This window comes from Anarrhichthys ocellatus, unplaced genomic scaffold (assembly GCF_004355925.1).
Source record: "Anarrhichthys ocellatus isolate YVR2014 unplaced genomic scaffold, GSC_Weel_1.0 scaffold1, whole genome shotgun sequence".
Lineage (NCBI taxonomy): Eukaryota > Metazoa > Chordata > Actinopteri > Perciformes > Anarhichadidae > Anarrhichthys > Anarrhichthys ocellatus.
In genome coordinates, this window is record NW_022280031.1 from 6,602,993 (window position 1) to 6,623,975 (window position 20,983).

The following is a 20,983-nucleotide window of genomic DNA, read 5'->3' on the forward strand; positions in this document are numbered from 1 at the left end:
GGGAAAGCAGAGTGTGAGCTGGTGTCCCTTTGCATGCATTTACATCAGCATCGTTTCAGAAAAGCCTCTGCTGCCACAGCTCAAGTCATCCAGGGAGGAGGATGCACGGGGCAGATCAAGTGATGGGAAGAGAAACGGGCTCGTTTAGTGGGCAGTTCCTCAACAGCATTCACAAGGTGCAATGATTGATGTCCGCTGTGTACCTCAGCAGTGGGAGCTACACCAGGTTTCCATCCTCAGAGACCAAAAGCAGCAGACAGCTTGCATCGGGAAATACTCTGATTCAGGTACATGATGCTCTCTCTCTGTTTCTTCCCCTCACGCTCCCTGATTCTCACCACATTTTCTCGCTTGCTCTCACCCTCTTCTTCTTCTAATCTGCTCATTACATACTGCTGAGTGCAGCGATAACTCCAATTCAATGGTGATGTGATATATAGAATGTGGGCCTTAAACAGTGGGTGTAATGCATTAATGATTAATATATATATGAGTAGGCGGTAAGACATGACTAACCCTGGCAGGAGGGTTAAACTGAATTGGGAGTACCCCTATGTGTGATTTAGAGATGTTGCTCACTGAAGGCAATCATTCATAGGTGAGGAGGGAGGTTAGAGCTCAATTTTCAGCCTCAATCACTGCAGACAGGAGGCAGAACATCCCGGGCTTTTGTTTCATCTGTTGCAGAGAGAATTTACAGTAGTAAGCAACTGGATTTCCTTGATCTGACACTATACCATGTCTGTTTGTTGTCTGTAATAGCTAGGCATAGTTAATATGCAGGCAGTCTCTACAACCCATGAATACCCTCAAGTTTTCCAATTGAAACATTACATTCACTCATACAGGGCTTCTTTAGTGACAGATATACTATTGTAGTACATGTACAAATGTTGTGTCTTGTGTGTTTTTTGTTTTTTTTGCCATACACAATCCGTTTACACCCTGTATAGCCAACAAGAGCTAACACAGCAGGTGTAGATGTGATGTAAAAATGACACCTATTAGTTGATAGGATTGGTTTTGCATTGACAGGATGTGTGTTTGAAAAGCATTCATCACCAGCAGCTTCTCAGCTAAGGAGCAGACTGGATTTGTCTTTACATAATTAGTGTAGAGAAGGTAGGTCAAAGTTCAAGCTATCTTTTTTCTAGAGGATCATTATGATCATACATGTTTGATTTGGGCATCATGATTTGGTTGCAGATGTATTAACTATAATCTGATCACGTTGCTCAACTCTTTTGCGTGCTGATTTATAACAGTTCAAAATAATTTCACTCCTTGAGCTTTCTCAGCATGTTGCTAAAAAGGTTTGAGAACTGGCATTGGATTATACTTTAACAGAAAAAATTGCCTTAACAGAGATTTGAGAAGCTAAGGAAGATTTTCTAATCCGAGTGTATTAATCTTACCTGTAGCTGGGGCAAAAGTGAAACTCAGCACGAGCAACTGATTGGAAGGATTAGTTCATACAACCCTAAAGAGCAAATAAGGGGAATACACATGCAAACTTAGGTGAACACACATTCACAATTTATTTCCATATGTCCTTCTTGTTTGTAGGGTGGGTTGTGACTGACGGCAGACATGAAGACTTTCTAAATGGACAGCAATCACAAAATCTGAACCTCATGCAGCATCATCATCCGGACTACAAGGCAGTTTTTGACCTCATTTTCTAGCCGCTGTTTTCTGGTCGTACTCTCTGGCTTTGAAGGATGGGTGATGGACCTGTGACTGCTCCTGCCTGCCTGCTTCAATGGAGCCGACGTGGAACTCCTCCCACCCACCTCCACAGCTCATCTCCAACATGTCTGCCTCCTTTCTGCCTGAGGGCTGGGCTCTGTCCCAGTCGCTAGCCCTGCTGGCCATGCTGCTCATGGATCTGCTGGCTGTGGTGAGTAATGTGGCTGTCATGGCGGTCATTGCCAAGGCACCACAGCTCCACAAGTTTGCCTTTGTGTTCCACCTGTGCGTGGTGGACCTGCTGGCAGCCCTGGTGCTGATGCCCCTTGGCATGATCTCAAACCGAGCCTTCTTCGGGGAGGCCCTGTGCCGGAGCTACCTCTTTCTCAGTGTGTGCCTGGTTAGCGCTGCCATCCTCTCTATCTCCGTCATCAATGTTGAGCGTTATTACTACATCATACACCCAATGCGCTATGAAGTAAAAATGACTGTTGGCCTGGTAGCGTCAGTGCTGGTGGGGATATGGGTCAATGCCCTGGCTATGTCCGCTCTGCCGCTGCTCGCTTGGTTCCTGCAAGGTGGAAGAACTCCTCTTCTGGAGAGTGGTGGGGTGGGGGGAGGAGGAGGTGGGGCAGTCCCATCTCCACCTGCTCAGGGTCACAGGCGCTGCTCACTACATTGGACAGGGGGGGGCTCAAACCGCTTGGCCTTCATGGCCCTGTTTACTTTAGTGTATTTCCTGTGTCCACTACTGGTCATTCTTGTTGTGTACTGCAATATGTTCAAAGTGGCTCGGGTAGCAGCCATGCACCATGGGCCTCTGCCTACCTGGATGGACACGCCTCGACGGCAGCGGTCAGAGTCTCTCAGCAGCCGTTCCACGATGGTTACCAGCTCTGGGACTGGGACTGGGACAGGCAGAGCCACTCCGCATCGTCCCTTTGGGGGAGGGAAGGCTGCAGCAGTGTTGGCAGCAGTAGGTGGGCAATTCCTTTGTTGCTGGCTGCCCTACTTTACATTCCACCTGTATTCAGCACTGTCTGCCAGCCCTCCAGCCACACTAGCCTCTCTGGAGGAGGTGGTCACCTGGATTGGCTACTTCTGCTTCACCTCCAATCCCTTCTTCTATGGCTGTCTCAACAGACAGATCCGGGAGGAGCTGGGCAAGCATCTGCCTTGTCTGTTTCATCGAGCAGGAGTTGAGATGGAGGACAGACTGGCCAGCCGTGAAGGATCCATAGAGGAGAATTTCCTCCAGTTTCTTCAGGGCACCGGCTGCAACATGGATCCTCAAAACTCTCACAGCACCTCCAGCCCTAAAGGGGAAGCCTGCTGTCCCGTGGCTCAGTCCCAACAACCGGAGCTAGCACAGTCCATACCGATAGATTTCCGTATCCCTGGACAGATTGCAGAGGAGACTTCAGAGTTTATTGAGTCTGAGCAGGGAAAAAACAACCACATATATACAGACAATTAAGTTTTTCATGACTGAAAATAAGACTGATTTTGATCCTTCAGATGTAAACTGTTTCAGGAGTTACTTCTGTGAAAACATGTTTCTCTATTTCTATACTGAAAGCTGTCCAACAGATAGCTCATTTAATTGAAATTACTTTAAATTGTATTTTGAATCATTGCACTTTGCCTCATCATTTCATCAATTAAATGCAGTTGTTTGAGATGTATTTTAAACTGTTGTTTGTAAACAGGGAAATTACAGCTAGATTTTGAAAATGGCAAAAATGGCCTTCCACACAACCACTCAGCTCTGTACAGTAAACAACTTTTATGAATACTATTGGTGTAACTAGTTAAAGCCTTTTTTAAAGATAAAAACAACATTAGTTATGTGTTTGATGTTATGAAGGTAACTGAATTAATGTTATAAGAAAATTCCTTTTTATCTGAAAAATAGGGAACGATTGCTGAAATGAATTACATTATTGTGCGGTTAAACCTTTGGTATTCAGAAATGAAAATGAAACGGTTCCACAAATCCAACTGATACTGTATTTGTAACTGTCAAATCAATCATTTTTGAGACTCTGGTAAGTTGATTATTTTTTAATAAGAAATATTGAAGAAAACAGCAATAAAATACACAGAATTATGAGTATTTAAGGGATTCTTTGAGGGAAAAGCACTTCTGTCACTTTTGATTGGTAGCTGTGCTGTCATCAGTGATAATGTCACTCTTAACCCTTATGCCAATCTGATTATAATCGATTAGCAGATGTACATATTGTGGCCTAACACTCATGGAATTGCTACCAGTTGTTTACAGATAACCATTTTTTTTTGTTCTCCTTGTTCGAACACATCTTTTTTTAATTTGATTTCCTAAAAAGTAGATCTCGACCCAGTTTAGGATGCAGGTTGACTTGACTCATGTTATGGGTCACCCAGCTTTCTGCCATGTGATGTATTTATCACATTTTATTTGGTACAGATCTTAAAAATGTGTATTCTTTTGATGCACTGCATTACGTTAAAATGTTATTCTGTTTCTTACATTTGTTAAATGTACCAAATTGTATGTTATGTTTAGTAAAACTGTTTGAGTTGTGTGTATCACTCAGCATGCCCCTTTTTCCTTTTTTTAGTGAGTGTACATATTTGTTATGAATTTCATTGCAATGAGGCTGATGTATTTTGATAGTATGCAACCCTTTTTTGGTTTTTAGTTATGGAGATTTTTTATCTTGGAAGGAGAATACATTTAGATTTAGTTTGACTACCCTGCTTGTCAGGGTTTTTACAGTACCTCACATGCAGGAAAAATAAACATTATTTTACAGTCCTGCACAGATAAGTATGATAAATGTGGAAATGTTTGATTGAAACGACGTTCTTATGTAATGTGGATACAGGGTTTTTAAGATATTTTTTGCGTGACAATGCCAATCCAAAATCAAAAGCTAGTCGAGCTTTATATCCTCTTTTCATCACGTCTAAATATCCCAAACTGTGAATGATGTTGTATGTTTGTGTTAGGATTTTCACTTGTTCAGAGATTGTTTTTTATGCTGTGATAAAAAAATAAAAGAATGATTTCCACTGTACTGCAATGATATGAATGGGTTTTAGAAAAGTACACAGCTAAAACTTGAGTGAGAGATACTGTTGTAATAAAGAGTTTCTATGTTTGTAAAACATTTTGGATGCACTCTCATATTTTAACATTATGGGGCTGCTGCTGTCACAAATACATTTATTCCACATATTCCATTGCAAAGAGAGGAGTGGGAGGATACACTTCAATCACTCTGACCTTAAGGTAACATTTAACTTCAAAAGGCCAAAGCCAGTGATATGACCTTCATCAGAAAGTAAAGATATAACTGTCAAAAGACAGATAGATAGATAGATACAGTAGATAGATAGATGGATGGATGGATACATAGATCTATAAATAGATGGATGGATGGATAAATAGATCTATAAATATATGGATGGATGGATAAATAGATATAAATAGATGGATGGATGGATAAATATATCTATAAATATATGGATGGATGGATAAATATATCTATAAATATATGGATGGATACATATATTAATATATAGATGGATGGATGGATGGATAAATAGATCTATAAATAGATAGATTGATGGATAAATAGATCTATAAATATATGGATGGATACATATATTAATAGATAGATGGATGGATGGATAAATAGATCTATAAATAGATAGATTGATGGATAAATAGATCTATAAATATAAGGATGGATACATATATTAATAGATAAATGGATGGATGGATGGATAAATAGATCTATAAATAGATAGATTGATGGATAAATAGATCTATAAATATATGGATGGATGGATAAATAGATATAAATATATGGATGGATGGATAAATATATCTATAAATATATGGATGGATGGATAAATATATCTATAAATATATGGATGGATGGATAAATAGATCTATAACTATATGGATGGATACATCTATTAATAGATAGATGGATGGATGGATGGATAAATAGATCTATAAATAGATAGATTGATGGATAAATAGATCTATAAATATATGGATGGATAAATAGATATATAAATAGATGGCTGGATGGATAAATAGATCTATAAAGAGATGGATGGATGGATAAATAGATCTATAAATAGATGGATGGATGGATAGATAGACAGATTGATTTCTGTTGGAAGACACTGGTGTGCGACAGGCCTCACACCTTAGCGATGGACTTCAGTCTAACCGCCCCCAGCTTCACCAGAATCTGCCATCCCCATGGCAATTATTACCTAGTGACATTTCTCAGTGCTGTAGTGGGCGGGAGGAGGAGCGTGCTCTAATGGGAATCCAACAAGACATCCTTATTTGAGACTTCTTAAAATACATTCTGTTGACTAAACCGCAGCTAACTTTTTTGTTGTTATTTCTTTCACAACCTCTGGCTTGCTTGAGTATCTCAAACTGTAAACTGAAATAAGAAGGTGGAGAATCGATCTAACTATGTGGTGGCTAGAACGCCACAGGAAAGATGTAATCTGCTGCCGCTGTAAAGCTGTTCTCTCAAAATCTCATATGAGTTGTGATTGTTATTGGCCTTGTCCTGAAAGGGCAATGCTGTTGTTGAACAAACCCAAAATGTTGACTCAAGTAGTTTTTCTGTCGCTGGTTATCACAAAGAAGTGAAAGCAGATGGACGAGAGGATCGCAGCCAGATTCTGTGGCAGCAACAAACTTGGTTGCGGACATAGAGAGCTAGAAAACAACAATATGATTTCTTTGTTTCCACCACATTCCCAGGCACATTGTATTGGAGACTTGAGGAGAGATCTGACAAATAGAAAACATTGAGAGAGGAATAACATTAATGTAATGAACATTACAAACACAAAAAGGTTAAGATTATTTCCACATTTGTAACTAATACATCAATAAGGTGATTTCTAATACAGTCATCTTTGAGTTTATTTAAATGATTGTACTGTTTAACATAATGATGATGTTGGTATGCATTTTAAACACTATGCTGCTTATTTTTAAAGCTTCTTACATAAAATTAAAAATTAAAACATTGTACAGTACCAGTGAATATATCATCACCATATCCTGATCATATTGTAACATAATTTACTAAAATATTAAACATTCTATCTGTTGGTTTAAATAACGGTCAATGTTTTTAACCACGAGTGACACACATGCTTTAATGAAATTGTTGGACTTCAGTCTTGAAAGCCCCGAGTCAGCAAACACATGTGTTCCCATTCTTATTTTACTGGCAGTCTTCCAGTTTGCTTTTGCAAACTGTCTGTCTGGGTGTTGCTTCAATGGAATTCACCAAATATTGTATGAAAGGCCAATTACAGCTAATTCACTTCTTAAAAACTGGTGCATTGTGTTGAATTAACAGCTGGTCTGCAATGGCAATGTATACTTTTATTTTAGCTGAATAATTCAGTTTTTCCAATACTCTCTACATCTACTTCACTTCATTTCAGAGGGAAAATTGTACTTTTCACTCCACTATTTTTATCTCACTCGACAACATCTTATCATTATTATATACAATTCATTGTTGTGCAGTAAATTAAACTATACAATATCATACAAAGCAGCTCAAATTAGCTCCACTAACTACAACATTTAAATTATGCTTACACCTTAATTAATCAGTACTATGAACCAAATATGACAAATACTGTAGTACTTTTACTTTTGATAATACAGGGTTAAGCTTCTGTACGCTCACTTTACTTGAGACGCATTTATAAAGGGGCTTTTACTTGCAATAGTATTTTTACATTGCTACTTGAATAAAATATCTGAGTAACCTTGTTCTTCAAACACTTAGTCTGGTGACCATCAGGGTCTCCAATGACAACTCCAGTTTAATTCCCCAAGAGCTGGCACGTGTACTGGCTCTACACAATAAAAGTGATTCAAAACAGGGCTTATGAAGCAATTCTGTGTGTGTGTGTGTGTGTGTCTGAGCGCGTGCCGACTTTGGACCTCTGACACAGGACACGCGCACACAGAGCGGGCGGCTCCTTCCTTCTTTTGAGGAAATTGCATTTACGTCTAAACAAAAACTTAACGTTACCCACTCGAGCAAGGTAAAGAGTGTCTCTTTTAACTAACTATTTGCCATCTTAAATGGGTATTCTGTTAATTCATGTGCAACGCGGACAGCGAACGTTATTCACTGAAGTAACAACCGTTAACTTAACGTTACACTTGAGTAACGTTTTCGGAGGTTAAACTGGAGGTTTGAATTGTAACTTTAACTGTAAACCAGCGTATTCGTCGTGGTAACCTAAGCGAAAAGCACAATTTACCAATGAAGCTTTATAGTAGACATTGTCATTACAATCATATCTAAGAGGTAACCGAGCTGTCTACTGATAGCGTATCAGCTCGCTAGATAACGTGAACTTGTGTTGTCGTGCGTGTAACACACCGTGCTCTGTTGCTGCTGTTTTCTGCAGGACGTTTCCTGTCTCGTCTGCTTCTGCTCCCAGCTGGTCCTCAACAATGTCAGGTGGTGAGTCTGCATGCAGTGCAAATAGCATTCAAAACCAGTATGCTAATGTTACCAAGTTCATTTAAAATGAAACGAGAGACGTTTAGCCTAAAAGGTCTAAAGGTAACTGTTTACCTCCAGCAACTTAAATCTACATTAATGTACTTTATGCCACTACCCTGCAACGACTGAAGTGGCGTGTATAGTACTTGCATAGTGAAGTCATCACTTATATAGGGCAAAATAAACAGAAAATACTCAAAGAGCTATACAATATGACACCCTCTATCCTTATAGACCCTTTTATTGGATAAGGAAAAGATAGTAATTTGGGATAAATATTACTGTGTTTGTAGTAAAAGTACTTATCTTTTAAGATGTACTACATGCTTTGAAAATAACACAAATAACATGCAAAAGTATTGTTTTGGAGAATACCCTGGGTAACAGTTACATGGTCACTAGGTGGTAACATCCTAATGGTAACCATCCCATTAATATATATATTATATATATCTCCAATTCATGTTTTTAAGTGGTGACCGACCTTTATTTATAACTAAACTCTCTCAAAGATTAACATACTGTGAATACTGAATGGGAATAGTAATAGAGCAGTACAAAACTTCATCAAAATCTCATTAAGTAGAACAAATATTTGCAAATAGTTACTATCAGTCCTGTTGATTAGCAGAAGCTTTTAATAGCCATGGCTCTGTTTTGTAAAATGGCAAAACACTCCTGGGTTTGCTGTTCTCATGCATTTGGCAACATCAGCCTTTGAATGCAACGTGTACTTAATCTAATTAAACGATGCTTTGTTCAGCTGGGTTTGATGGTGTTTTACATTTTACATTTCCTATGAAATGCTATGCATAGAAAGAGACACCGTGTTTTTTGGTGTATGGTCTCTGCAAACAAAATACTGAATTCCTTGAGCTTTGCTCAGAAGGAGTGGGAAAATAAATTCCCAAAGCCGCCAGTGTTATGCACAGTGGTCTGCTTTTAGCAAAAGGGTGAGTAGACGGAAAGCCTAACCAAACAGAAGAGGCAAAGAGAAAACCAAAAGAAGGAATAACGGGAGCCATCGGGCTAACATATTGGCCTCCTGCTTCCAGGTAAGGCTTTGAGAATGTTAGTAGTTTGGTTTGAGCAAAATGTGTGACATAGTTAAGGGCATAGTCAAGATTTTAGTTTCAGACAGAAGTAGGCGACTGTTTTTTACCCTTGGCTGCTGCTGCACCAGATGGTGAGCGTCAGCGCTCTCAGGAAACTGGGTCAGATTTCAGAAAAGGGAGAGAAGACACCCAAAAAATGAGATTTCTATTCTGACAGGGGAAAGATGTTTTTGCCAATCTTATTTAACAGAAAGGTTGAGTTTTAGTTATTTGATCGTTGTACTGTATGTACAGGTCTGTTTTCAATCATCAGGACATAGTTCAAACAGGTTTTTGATTGTCTTTGTTTTTAGCATAATGCCACACTCTATTCAAGTCTAACAAAGAATAACTTGTAGATTGAGCTTTGCTTTAAGAGATCAGTGTGTGGTTTTTGCGTTTTGGGGGTTTGATCTCGGCCACATTTTGTTCACAGTCGATCAAGTTCAGTCAGATTAATGCAAAAATGCTGAGCATAATCCTGTAGTTACATCATCAATTCAGTTGTATTCTGAAGTGTTCAGGTGTAAATGGAGGACGGTGGTTGAGGACATGAATGATTGAGTGGTTGTGAGTTATCTTCACTGCGGGGACTTAATGGACTACAGCTACAGTATATCTGAAACTATCTCTATACCAAGTAGTATTCCTGTACACTGTGCTCCATACTGTCGTATACAGCGAGTTCAAATGATCACACATAGCCTACTAAATGATCAGCTGCATTGAAATAATGGAGACGCTCCTTAATGCTGTGTTTATTGTTTATGTTAGTAAAAATGTTGTCTAGAGTCTCTACTGTTTGAACAGCAGATTGTGTGCTCAGAACGGACAAACACGTCTAACTGTATTCAATTTTCATACCACTAGATGGGGATCTTTACTTTTCTTTTGTAGCTCAAAAGTCAGTGTCCTCCGGGTTCAGTAATATACAATAGATCTGATGCAGTTTTTGAATACATGTTTATTGATGACATGAAAAATCCTGAATCTGAGATGGTTCCACTGAGCTGTCTTAGTTGTTGTCGGTGTGGGAGAGTCCTAGAAAAGCTCATCACGAGTCAGAGCTCTGCTGACTTGTTGAAGATTGTGTGGTTACAACATTTAAATAGAAGTGTTTCATAAACTACAGGATCCACACGAGAGAAAGCTGTGCGTGTGGTTGCATTACTGGCCTCGCTGGGCATTGGTTGCCACTATTTATAATACATCATGTCAGGTGGGCCTTGCTGAGTGTGTTTAGCCTGACTCCCCTCAGAAGTTTCCAGAAGAGAAGATTGAGAGTTCACTAGTCAGCTTACGCACTAAACTGGTTTCTGTGCTCGTCCACTCTGAACGATCAGTATTCTCTGTTTCTTTGTCTGGATCCCTGTCTCTGTGTTGAATACTCATTCTAACTGCTACTGTTAGACGAGTGGAACACTTTTGTCCTTCACTCACCTTGGTGCTGAGCTAGCGGTGGGGGTGTTGTCGGTCTCCGTGCTCGCTGGCTGGTCATGCTAGCTGCACACTTTGATCTGCAATGCCCTCCTCTGCCTCTGCCTCTGTCTGTTTCCTGCATCGGGGCTATAGGAAGCTCATTGGCTGGTTGCTAGGGCAACCAGGGCGGATGGCCCCCAGCGAGGGCCGGCTGAGCCTCGGGCCGCCTCTCGGCTCGTCGCTGTGCGGCACGCCTGCTGACCTGCTGCTGGCTAGGAGGAGGAGGATGAGGAGGAGGAGGAGCCAGCTCTGCAGAGGAGCTTCTCCCTGCCCAGTATGGGTCCTGCTGCCCACCATGAGACAGAGCCCCAGCATCAGCGCTCCTTTCTCCCTCTGCTGGCCACTGCGCACCTCTGACTCGCTTTGCTCCGGCAGTAACAGGAGCACGGGCAGCAAGATGTCATCCTCTTCTTCCTCCACCTCTTCCTCCTCCTCCTCCAACAATGATGGACAAGCGAAGCCTAAACCTAAATCCCCGTTTCGTAAGAGGGGGAGCCTGCAGAGCACCACCAGCCCCGGTGAGTGTGGGGTGAGAGGGGTCCCGTAGAAGAATGAATGAGTTCACGGCTGTTACATGAATGTGGAGTTAAAAAAATGGCACAAATGCTAGTGCGGTGGCATTTAAGAATCCATGCTGCTCACCAGGAGCAATCAGGGAGGGTACTGAGTTTCCAGAGGCGGGGACCACTGCAACTCCAGTTTCTTGCTCAGTTTTGTTTTTATTCTGTTGTTGAGACTTTGGTTTAATGTGTTTGAAGCTTTGACTGATGTTGTATATTTAGAATTCAGCATGCTGCCTTGTGTGGAACTGTAATGCAATTCACAATCAAGAATATTTGAACTAAATGAACTAGGTCTATAACTGGGTTAATCTGCTGATAACATTGGTTTTATAATCAGTTTTTAGTTTTTATTGGTGATATATGAATCTAGAAATGCTTGGCACTTTAAAATGATCAATCAATAACTAAAATTGTTGATTCGTTTTGGCAATTGACTCATCAATTAGTCAGCAAATCTTAAAAAGAAGAATCGTCTGTAAACGAAACGATAATCTTGACCGTGCATGAACTGACACTCTGCTGTAAATACGTTAGTACAATAAATACATAAATTACTGCAATAAATACACTATGACACAGCAAAACTCAAAAACATTGTACGACCTTTAGATATATTTAGATACTTTTAGACATGCATAGATATCTGTTATGTGGATTTTCCACTTAAGTTGATATGCACCCATTATTATATTGATTATTTCGTTATAAAGTTATTATTTTTTAACATATATTTAACTTGTTTGCATGCATTGGAGGTACACTTTTTTAAAGTTGTCAGTTTGTATATTTAGAAGGAATATTTGGGTGGTTCCTGGACTGTAAATGGATACTTTGCCCTTAACGGGCCCCTTGTAGCAACACCAGTTTATTATGCGTCTGCTGGCTCCTCCTTATCTCCTCAGCTTGGGTTGCACAGAGCAGCGGGATTGTTTTATCTTTCAACTGCACCTCTCTCATGACAACAACCCCCCCCCCCCCAACTGTTTGGCCAAAACCTCATTTTTATTTGGGAGAATACACAGTGACCATGTGGAGAAAAACAAACCTCATCATATCACATTTAAGTTGTATTCCTCCATCAGCATCCCAGATGTGATAACTATAAGGAACTTTGATTCACTCTCATATTATAGATTGCTTTAGTGACAATGACTTCTGGACTTTTTAAACACAATTACAATGGAGTTGCAACACTTCATATAACAAAATATGTGAAATGCCAATTCCTTTTTTATAGTTCCTCATTACTTGACTTAGATTTATGAAAGTTAAACTGTGAAGTAGTTCAATCTCAGCTGCCGTTCTATGAATAAAGATATTTGTTGTTGACATTTTAATAGCATTTTAATGTCACCACAGGCTTGTATCTTACTGGCACATGGTGGAGTATAATTAGTTTTATGTAATTGTCTATTCACAATGGGATATGGGTCAAATGATCGTAGCTCTGAGATTACCTTTGAAGTTGATGCTAACTGATCTCTGTGGGGCGAGACTAGACCGTTAGAGCAGCAATCTATCTGAGGCAATTAAATGTTAATATTGATTTAATTTGAAGCTACCTCGTCACTGAGCCACGGCACAAATGTTGAATGTTTGCGAGACGGCGCAGCAGATCACAAGCAGTAACTCATGTTGATACACACTATACCGTATCTGCTGAGGAAGCTTGTCTTTGCTGCAGTAATAAATAACTTAGAGGTCTCTCCGTCCATGCAGTTATTTAAGTCCTCTCAATTAGCCGCTCGGCTGAACCCACTGCACTCCCAGTCTGTTATAAGAGCCTCATGTAGGCCACCCATTACAATACTTCCATCTGACCACAGCAGTCTGTTACCATTGTTGGTGCCAAATTTCTGCTGCAGAAAAATCTACTGTAGCTGCAGCTTGGGCAGTTTGTATTAAATCCATGTCATGAACTGAAGCCTTTAGTATTTTCTGTATTACTTCTTGTAGCAACCTCAGAAATATCTCCGCTCCGCGGCATCTTTCCTTTCAAGATGGACGGTTAGGTTTTTTTCCCGAATGAATTTTAATCTTCGTCTTTGAAACAGTTCTTTAATGCAATTGCTGGTGTTGGTTTGCGTGTGGAAACATTGATTACTCATCTGCAGGAATCTAGCTCTGCCTGCGGGCTGCTCTCTCCCACTGGACCTTCACTGCATCGCATGAAGCAGAATATGTAATGTCCTGGCTTTGCAGCCAAAGCTATATGACGTGAGGTAGAGGCTGTTAAAATCTGCCAGAGAGGTGGAGGGAATCCCTCTCTCCTGCATGAGTCACTGCTGCGCTTTCTGTTGTGATCTGATCTCATACAGAGGCTCTTACCTTGATCTTCACTATCTTACTGGCCTCTAACTTGACACTACCCTCTGTACCTTTCATCTGTAGGCTGTCTGGTGGTATAGCCCTCTGTTGTGGTTGATTACCAGAAATCCTGTTCCCGTCATGACATGTCTCTGTGGACTTCTCTCTTGAATTTATGTGCGTTCTCTATTTCAGGACTTTCCTAAGTCATGTGGGCTCTGTACCGTTACCCCTGAGGGGGGTAAATTATTGCACATATTAGCACATCTACACATTGTTGCCTTATAGACTTTAACCTGCACAACCTGAAACTTGTGACACTGCCCTAGGCCCTATAATCTCAGTTGAGATTGTGAGCGTTAAAGCATATTGTAGGAGTTACCTACTCCTGCTGAAAATGTGTCCGTGAGATTTCTTTCTTTACTTCTGGGAGACAAAGCAGAACCTCTGCAGTGCCACTGCACAATGTATAATTTATATGGTGAAACTGTAAACTTTAGAGCATTGAGGGAACGAGTGGATACACAGTTGTGTCTAAGAGCAATTAAAAGATACAGCAATCACTTTTGTATCACAAAAAATAAGGACTTTATTTTGGTAAACTGTGAAACGTGAGAATATTTCGAACATTTTCTGTGAACTTCTTTAATAGCACATTTAATAGGTACTGTTCTGCACTTTTCCATTTCACCACCAGAGGGAGTCTCTGAAACAAAAGTGCATTTAAAGTCAGAGGTTTTAAACAAGTGAATGGTTGTCAGTGTCTTTGGCATGAGTGAGGACCAGTTTGCTCTGTGTTTGGGTGGAAAATTCCAGGGTGGAAAATTCCAGGGCTTTCTTCTTCTATTAATAGCGTGGTTGCTTCCCATGTAACTGAAGAAGTGTGTCACTTCTGGAAAAAGGATTTTGGAGGACCAGGAATCAAGGCCTTGAAAGCTGTGTCACCAACAGGTGGGCATGTTATTGTTGTTGGGGCAAGTAGATAACCAGCAGAGCCACAAGTCATTTTAATCGTCACTACAACATACGCACACACGCACACACGCACACATCAGCAGCGAGACTCATCATGCCATTGGACACACTCACTGGGTTGATTTGCAGGCTGACAGACAGACAGTGTTTATGCAAATATGCTGCTTTGGTCTGTCTCTGCTCTCCGCATGGCTGCTAATGAAGATCCATCTTCATCTGAACCACCTCAATGATCACAGATGAACCAGCATCAGCTGATGGTTGGTCCCTGAGCGGCTATTTATTGTCCTGTGACCTCAGAGAGTCAGTGAATCACACGCCCACCTCTCCCCTGGTCACTTAATGATCTCCACTAATGCATCGTGAAAGGATGCAAACAATCATCACAGTTGTTTTAAACACGCGCTCATCACAGTTCGCTGATCATCCGTGAGTTTTGAGTCACATGTTTTTGGAGAGTGGGGTGAGATGTGGGCTTTAAATCAACAGATGATACAGATTGTCACTTCTTAAGTAGCCATTGGTTCAGTCGGGCAGTTTCTGTCCACTTTGAAATGATCAATTGTTAAACTGTTCTTTATTGTTTGATATCAAGTAGCAAATTCTGTCTGTCATTGTATTTGCATTGTTGCATTACTGTGCGTGTCAGACCACTAAAATAAGCTCTCCTAATAAAGCTTATGTCAAGAGCTGAAATGAATAATCGATTGACTGAAAATAGATCAGCAATTATTATAAAATTATAAAAGCAGTCATTTTTCATTCAGCATCTGGTTCCGGCTTCTACAATTATGAGGCTTTTCTCTGTTGTATATCAATGTAAAAGGAATATTTTTGGTTCTCAAACTGTTGGTCGGACAAAACAAGACATTTCAAGATGTCACCTTGGTTTTGACTTTGCATTTCCAGAACGATTAATCAATGAATTTGTACAGACTTTCTGTAGACTATTTAGCATTTATAACATTCTGTCATCGCAGTTTTACCAAACAAAATCAACAAATAAATCAAAACAAGAATGGTGAGTGTCCCAAAGTAGAGATATCAGTAATACATTGTGTGAATGCACATGTGAATTTCTATCTTTAAGTGCAAAGAAACAGGTCATGTGTTATCAGAAGCCTCCTCACTTAACCATCTCTGTGAAGCTACACTCTTTTAATTACCTTTTGCTTTGATCCCTGACTCACCTTTGGTCACAGGAATGGGAAATTAACCTCTCAGTGGGTTCGAGCAGTGCTAAGTAGGGTGTGCCACATGTATGCATGTGTATATGGGAGTATATGGTCAGTGTTTTTGTGTATTTGCAGTGTGATGGGGCTGCAGAGAGGATGGACTTAGGTAGAGAGATACACAGCATCAGTCTGAATGCTAAGAGGCCATGAGTATTTTGTTTGAATGTTTGTCCTGTTTTATTCCCATGGGAATTTCTGTGCAGGGTTAGAGATTAGGTTTGCTTGACAAGGGCCTTATCAATAATGCCAGCTCTTCTCTCCTCTGGGAGAAAGCGAGTCAAAAACGGTACACAGCTACTCCCCCGTGGTCCGTTGATTGGTGTCTTTGGAACAGGATGTGTGGAAACAACAGAGGTAATAGCAGCAAAGCTCAAGCTGGGGCTAAAAATGACACCAAACCACAGGCTGTTTTCAAGAAATGTGGTTTTAAGAAAGAAAGTAGATATGCACATTGTCTAGCTTTTGTCAGAAAACTTCCCAGCTTGCTCTGATTTTATTACTGTAAGCCAGCAATGTTATCAATGGCAAAACACATACTCCTCCTCTTCATCATTTACCCGAAACAAAGGATGACATTTCAATTTGTAAGCTCAGAGCAGAAAGTCAAAGATAGAAAATTGCCTCAAGCTAGTACAAGATCACAGAAATATGTTGCATGAGAAATCCCTACAAGCACTATAGCATATAATGCATTCTCCTCTTTGAGAGTACATAACTGTTCTAGGTTAGGTAGTTAGCTAGGATCTCACAGTTATTTTTAAGCTTTGCACTCTCAAAAATGTACACCTTCACCACCACCACCACCACCACCACAGGCAGGCCTGGAATGAGGACACGTTTCCTTGCTTTATCCAAGTCTTGAGCAAAGTACCTCTAGGCTTACACAATTCTTATTTATTCATGATTTGTGTGTTCTTTATGAAATATGTGAAAGTACTTGAACCAACTATCTTGCACAAATCAAGTTAATCTTTTGTATTTTATCTCAAAGATGTATCAAATGTAAATGTAAATCAGCATATTCACATTCACTAATATTGTTAAAATTTAAGATGAATGCAAAGGTGGCTGTGGCGGCGGGGCGTGTTCGGGCTGAGCTGCAGAGGGGACAGAGTGGGGGAGTGGTTCAGGGAATGGTGCCGGGAGAGGCTTAATTGGGCGCAGCTGAAACCCATCTAAAAAGTGTGTGTCTCTCTCTCTCTGACATAAAAACACTAGTAGTGATGGAGGCGAGAGAGGCGAGGCAAGAGATACAGACTGGCCGTGGGCAGAGAAGTCGGCAGACCTGGGGAGAACCCACACGGCGTGCGCTCGGAGGAAGGCAGCAGAGCGCACGATCCAGTCCAGCCTGTGTGAATAAGACTGAATAACTAAATAAAGAGTGGTTGAGAAACACTAATTGACCGTGTGCTGGCGTACTTGTGCTCCCAGGACTCACAGGGGTAGCAAGAGTTTGTTACAGTGGCAAAACATATTTTTAGCATTGTAAAACTTTTAATCACATGTTTACTCGCTGTATTAGAAACCCAGGCCCATGATTGGTGATGAGTGGGTGTTGATTGTGGTTAGTATCTGATAATTCTAGGATGTGGAGGTAAAGTTTCTTCTTCCTTTAAAATTCATATAAAATCTTAGTCAATCGTGCAAACATGCAACTTTGAAATGAGGAGGAGAGGAGATCTCACATTTAAGACACTGGTAGGCACAAAGACGTGGCCTATCGATCTCTTTGCCGGTCAAACTGGTTACTGTTGAGTTCGGAGGAAAGATGAAAAACAAACTCTCACTTATGAGTCAGACAAGTAGAACAACACTGTCATTGCCTCCGAGTCTTGTGTACTATATATTGTTGGCTGGATTTTATTTCCAGCTGGATGCTATATATGTTATTGTATGAATTTAGGATCTGTTCAGAATTCCGTACCTGGTGTTGTTTGTGTTTTGTGTGTCTTTCATGCAGATGTTTATGTCTGTGTGTCTGTGTGCCTATATTAGTTTGACCTTCATCTGGAGAATTCCTTGATGATCTTAATGTAACATAAAAAGATTTTTTTGTACACTGTGAAATACCGCAGACAGGCCTTCCTTGTGCCGTACAGACAGCAGTCATGTGAGAGGAAGGAAACACCCTCCCCTGGCATCATGTGATCGGTGCAGAAAGTAACACGGCATGCAGCATGTTGATGGGCTCACTTGCATGTACACACAATCTTATATTCACATACCTACGCTCAGTCATACTAATATTGACCTCACAAACACAAGTGATCACACTGAAGACATTGAATTCAAACATCTGATAATTGCATTCAAATGATTTAAAGCATAACACACAGTCCCGTCAAGTTCAGTTTATTTGGCTACATGCGAAATGTGACTCACTGCATGGTTGCATCATCACAGACTCAACAACAGCAAGCGGAATAAAAAGTATCTGCACGTAATAAAATGTCACAGCAATAAGCCAATTAGAACAGATACAATTAATGAGTAAGGGCAACTTATCAAGAAATCCACAAGCCAAAGATCACATTACAGTGCTACAGTGTTGGTAAATACATATGAGGCAAATACATTGTTAGAACGCAAATTAAGTGTTTTTATTACACATACTAAGAAAGTTTGAATCTATGTGTAACAAAACCGGCCATTTAAATGGACATGTAATAAGTACTGTTATACATAACATGATTTAAAGGTTTGCACTCGGGATGATTGAAGTGGTGCATCATGAATAAGAAGTGGGCGGTAGAAAAGAAGTGGAAGTGGCCAGGGATGCGTGGCCTCCTCCATTTTACAGCACAATAGAACCTAAAGTGGTTCACCCCAGTCCCTCCCCTTTTCTGCCACGTGGTACGTTCCAACTCAGTATTTAAATCCGGGAGCTTGAAGGCTGTGCTATTCATGCAATGAAAACCGGTGTAATCCAGGAAGCAGCTGGGAGGCAGAGGCAGAGAGAGGGAGAGAGAGAATCAGAGGAAAGAGGGAAGAAAAAAATGCTTCAGCAGCACATTTGAGGTGGCGACAGTTAAAAGAGGAGAAGCGGAGACAGAAAGAGTGGGGATTGTAAGATCCTGGTGTTAGAGCAGCTTGTGTTTAGGAGGTAGCGTATGCTGTCTCTCTCTCCTCTGTCTCTCTTTGCTGTCATTCTCTCTGCTCCACTGTGCCAGCTGGGGGAGGGTGCATCGGTCGTCCCAGGCCTAGTTACATGTCCCAGCATCCCGCAAGAGCTCACACAAGGCCACTGCGACCGTAACCGAGACTGTGAGAAAAGGACAAGACAGTGAGATAGAGGTACTGTAATCTGCGCGCTTAATGATGAACAGTATCATATGCTGTGATGTTAATGTTAATACTGTCTTGCTAGAAGTTACTGCAGTTCTGTGTGAGGCATGGCACTTATCACTCTGTAAATACTGCACAAGGAAGCTTATTGTGACAGATGAGGTGTCAGTAAACACAGTTGCTGTGTACTGGAATAAGCTGACCGCATGTAGAAAAGCAGTGTGAGGAAATATAGAATCGAGGAGGGGGGGGAGTTGTCTTAAAGAAAGAGAGAGAGAGAGATACATCATGCATCTGTTAGGTTGGTCGGTTGCGTTGATGCTGATACTCGGGAAGCTCGATGTGTGCCGTAGTTTATTACAGAGTGTGGCTGTTGCAGTGAGTGAACATTTGGGGCATCTAGTCCCTGCTGGTGTTTGCTACAGTGCTGCATGATGCAGTAATATTGCCCAGTGGATTAATCACTGAAATCCTTGTGAGTGTTCAGACACAAACAAAACATATACAGCATATGGAGCTGTAATAGTGGGCAATAAATCAGGCGGTTGCAGCAGTTTCAGTTGCTGATAAGGTGCCAGTGATGCTGGAAGAAAATGAGGATCTTATTCAGAACTGCATCTTCATCAACACTGTAGCACTGTAACAGACAGATACTGTAAACTGCTGGGGTCTCAAGTCCACCTGAACATGTTTGTTGATGTTTGTAAGTGTCTTTGTGAGAACAGCTGACATCTGTTTTGTGTGTTGGTGTATGTGGAAATGACGAGTCAGACCTTTCTCCTCTGAAAGGCTGTTTATGTTATAGAAAGCTGCGGAGTAGCAGTCATGGTAGATGTCTCTCACCACTGCACTGAGAATCATCTTTGATTTTCTGCATGTATTGAAATGTATTCTTGTCTCTCCATCAGTCCTTCATTAAGTGAAAAAATAGAATGAAAATAAAGTGAATTTGCAGGCAATTGTTTTTAGCTGGCAAATTTCATGAGCAATGTTGGTTCCCTTGTACTACTGATAATATATTTAAAAAACAAGACCAAAGTAAAGGTTTATTCTCATCTGTGGTTGCTAAGAAACATCTGAAGTGGTGTCATCATCACTATTCCTCTCGGGGTATAAAGTCAAATCTCTTTCAAAACACTGGAGCCACAATTGCATTAGACCAAAAAGTAAACTAAAACACATTTCTGTGGGACACTATGGCATATTTATTATGCAATCCACAGATTTGTTGCTGCTGCGTGACGTCCCTGGCTGTCCATGACTTTTACCGTAGTAACAGACAACAGGCTCCCTCGTGTTTGTATAAGTATTTAATATCACTACACATATAAGTAGATAGCCTTCATTGAGATACTTTTGCTGTTGTGTTGAAGTTTATATGGGTGAATAATATGGGAACAAACACATGTTCAGCTGTGTAACAATAAGAAGAAGGGCTGGGCAATATTTCAATATTATTTGTTAATTGATTTTCAGCAGAATTATATTATAATGACACAATATTTACGTTATTGTTCTACGACTTTCTATTGTCAAAGCTAACGATTTGGAGCTAACTGTAATTAATAAGTATGTTTTTGATGTTGACTTTTGAGACATATGAAGTCTGATGTCATGTAATGTGGAAAAGTGGAACCCAATTTAAACATCGGCTAGATTATAATTTCTGTGATTTTGAACGAATTTGCCATGTCATGATATATAGTTGTGAATATTGTGACAATGATATCAACTATATTGCCTTTCTATTCTATTCTCGCCATACTCGCCACACCTTAATCGAAGCA

At 40.5% G+C, this 20,983-nt stretch overlaps 2 protein-coding genes and 1 long non-coding RNA gene across 11 annotated transcripts in view; 2 read left to right on the plus strand and 1 right to left on the minus strand.

The window, feature by feature from the left end:
- LOC116393340 (G-protein coupled receptor 61-like) lies at nucleotides 1-5,084 on the plus strand. The gene is made up of 2 exons (XM_031865622.1): nucleotides 1-287; nucleotides 1,567-5,084. Exon 2 carries the CDS (start codon nucleotides 1,763-1,765, stop codon nucleotides 3,164-3,166), a length of 1,404 nt encoding a protein of 467 aa, XP_031721482.1. The 5' UTR covers nucleotides 1-287; nucleotides 1,567-1,762; the 3' UTR covers nucleotides 3,167-5,084.
- On the minus strand, nucleotides 763-11,366 carry LOC116393401 (uncharacterized). 3 transcript variants are annotated; one of them, XR_004213389.1, is made up of 4 exons: nucleotides 10,793-11,355; nucleotides 8,133-8,222; nucleotides 6,309-6,505; nucleotides 763-3,125 (listed from the first exon to the last, which is right to left on the minus strand). It is a non-coding gene; the product is annotated as an uncharacterized LOC116393401 (long non-coding RNA). The 3 variants fall into 3 exon arrangements; XR_004213390.1 differs by lacking the exon at nucleotides 763-3,125 and adding an exon at nucleotides 9,421-9,468 and having other exon boundaries at nucleotides 5,784-6,505; nucleotides 10,793-11,366; XR_004213387.1 differs by lacking the exon at nucleotides 763-3,125 and having other exon boundaries at nucleotides 5,784-6,505; nucleotides 10,793-11,359.
- ampd2a (adenosine monophosphate deaminase 2a) overlaps nucleotides 7,684-20,983 on the plus strand; it is a 27,746-nt gene continuing 14,446 nt past the window's right edge. For 2 of the 7 annotated variants that reach the window (XM_031864584.1, XM_031864756.1), the window contains exon 1: nucleotides 9,323-11,349. In XM_031864584.1, coding sequence (XP_031720444.1) covers nucleotides 10,875-11,349 — 475 coding nt within the window. In that variant the 5' untranslated portion in view covers nucleotides 9,323-10,874. The other 5 variants (XM_031864838.1, XM_031864912.1, XM_031865095.1 and 2 more) reach the window with 5 other exon arrangements.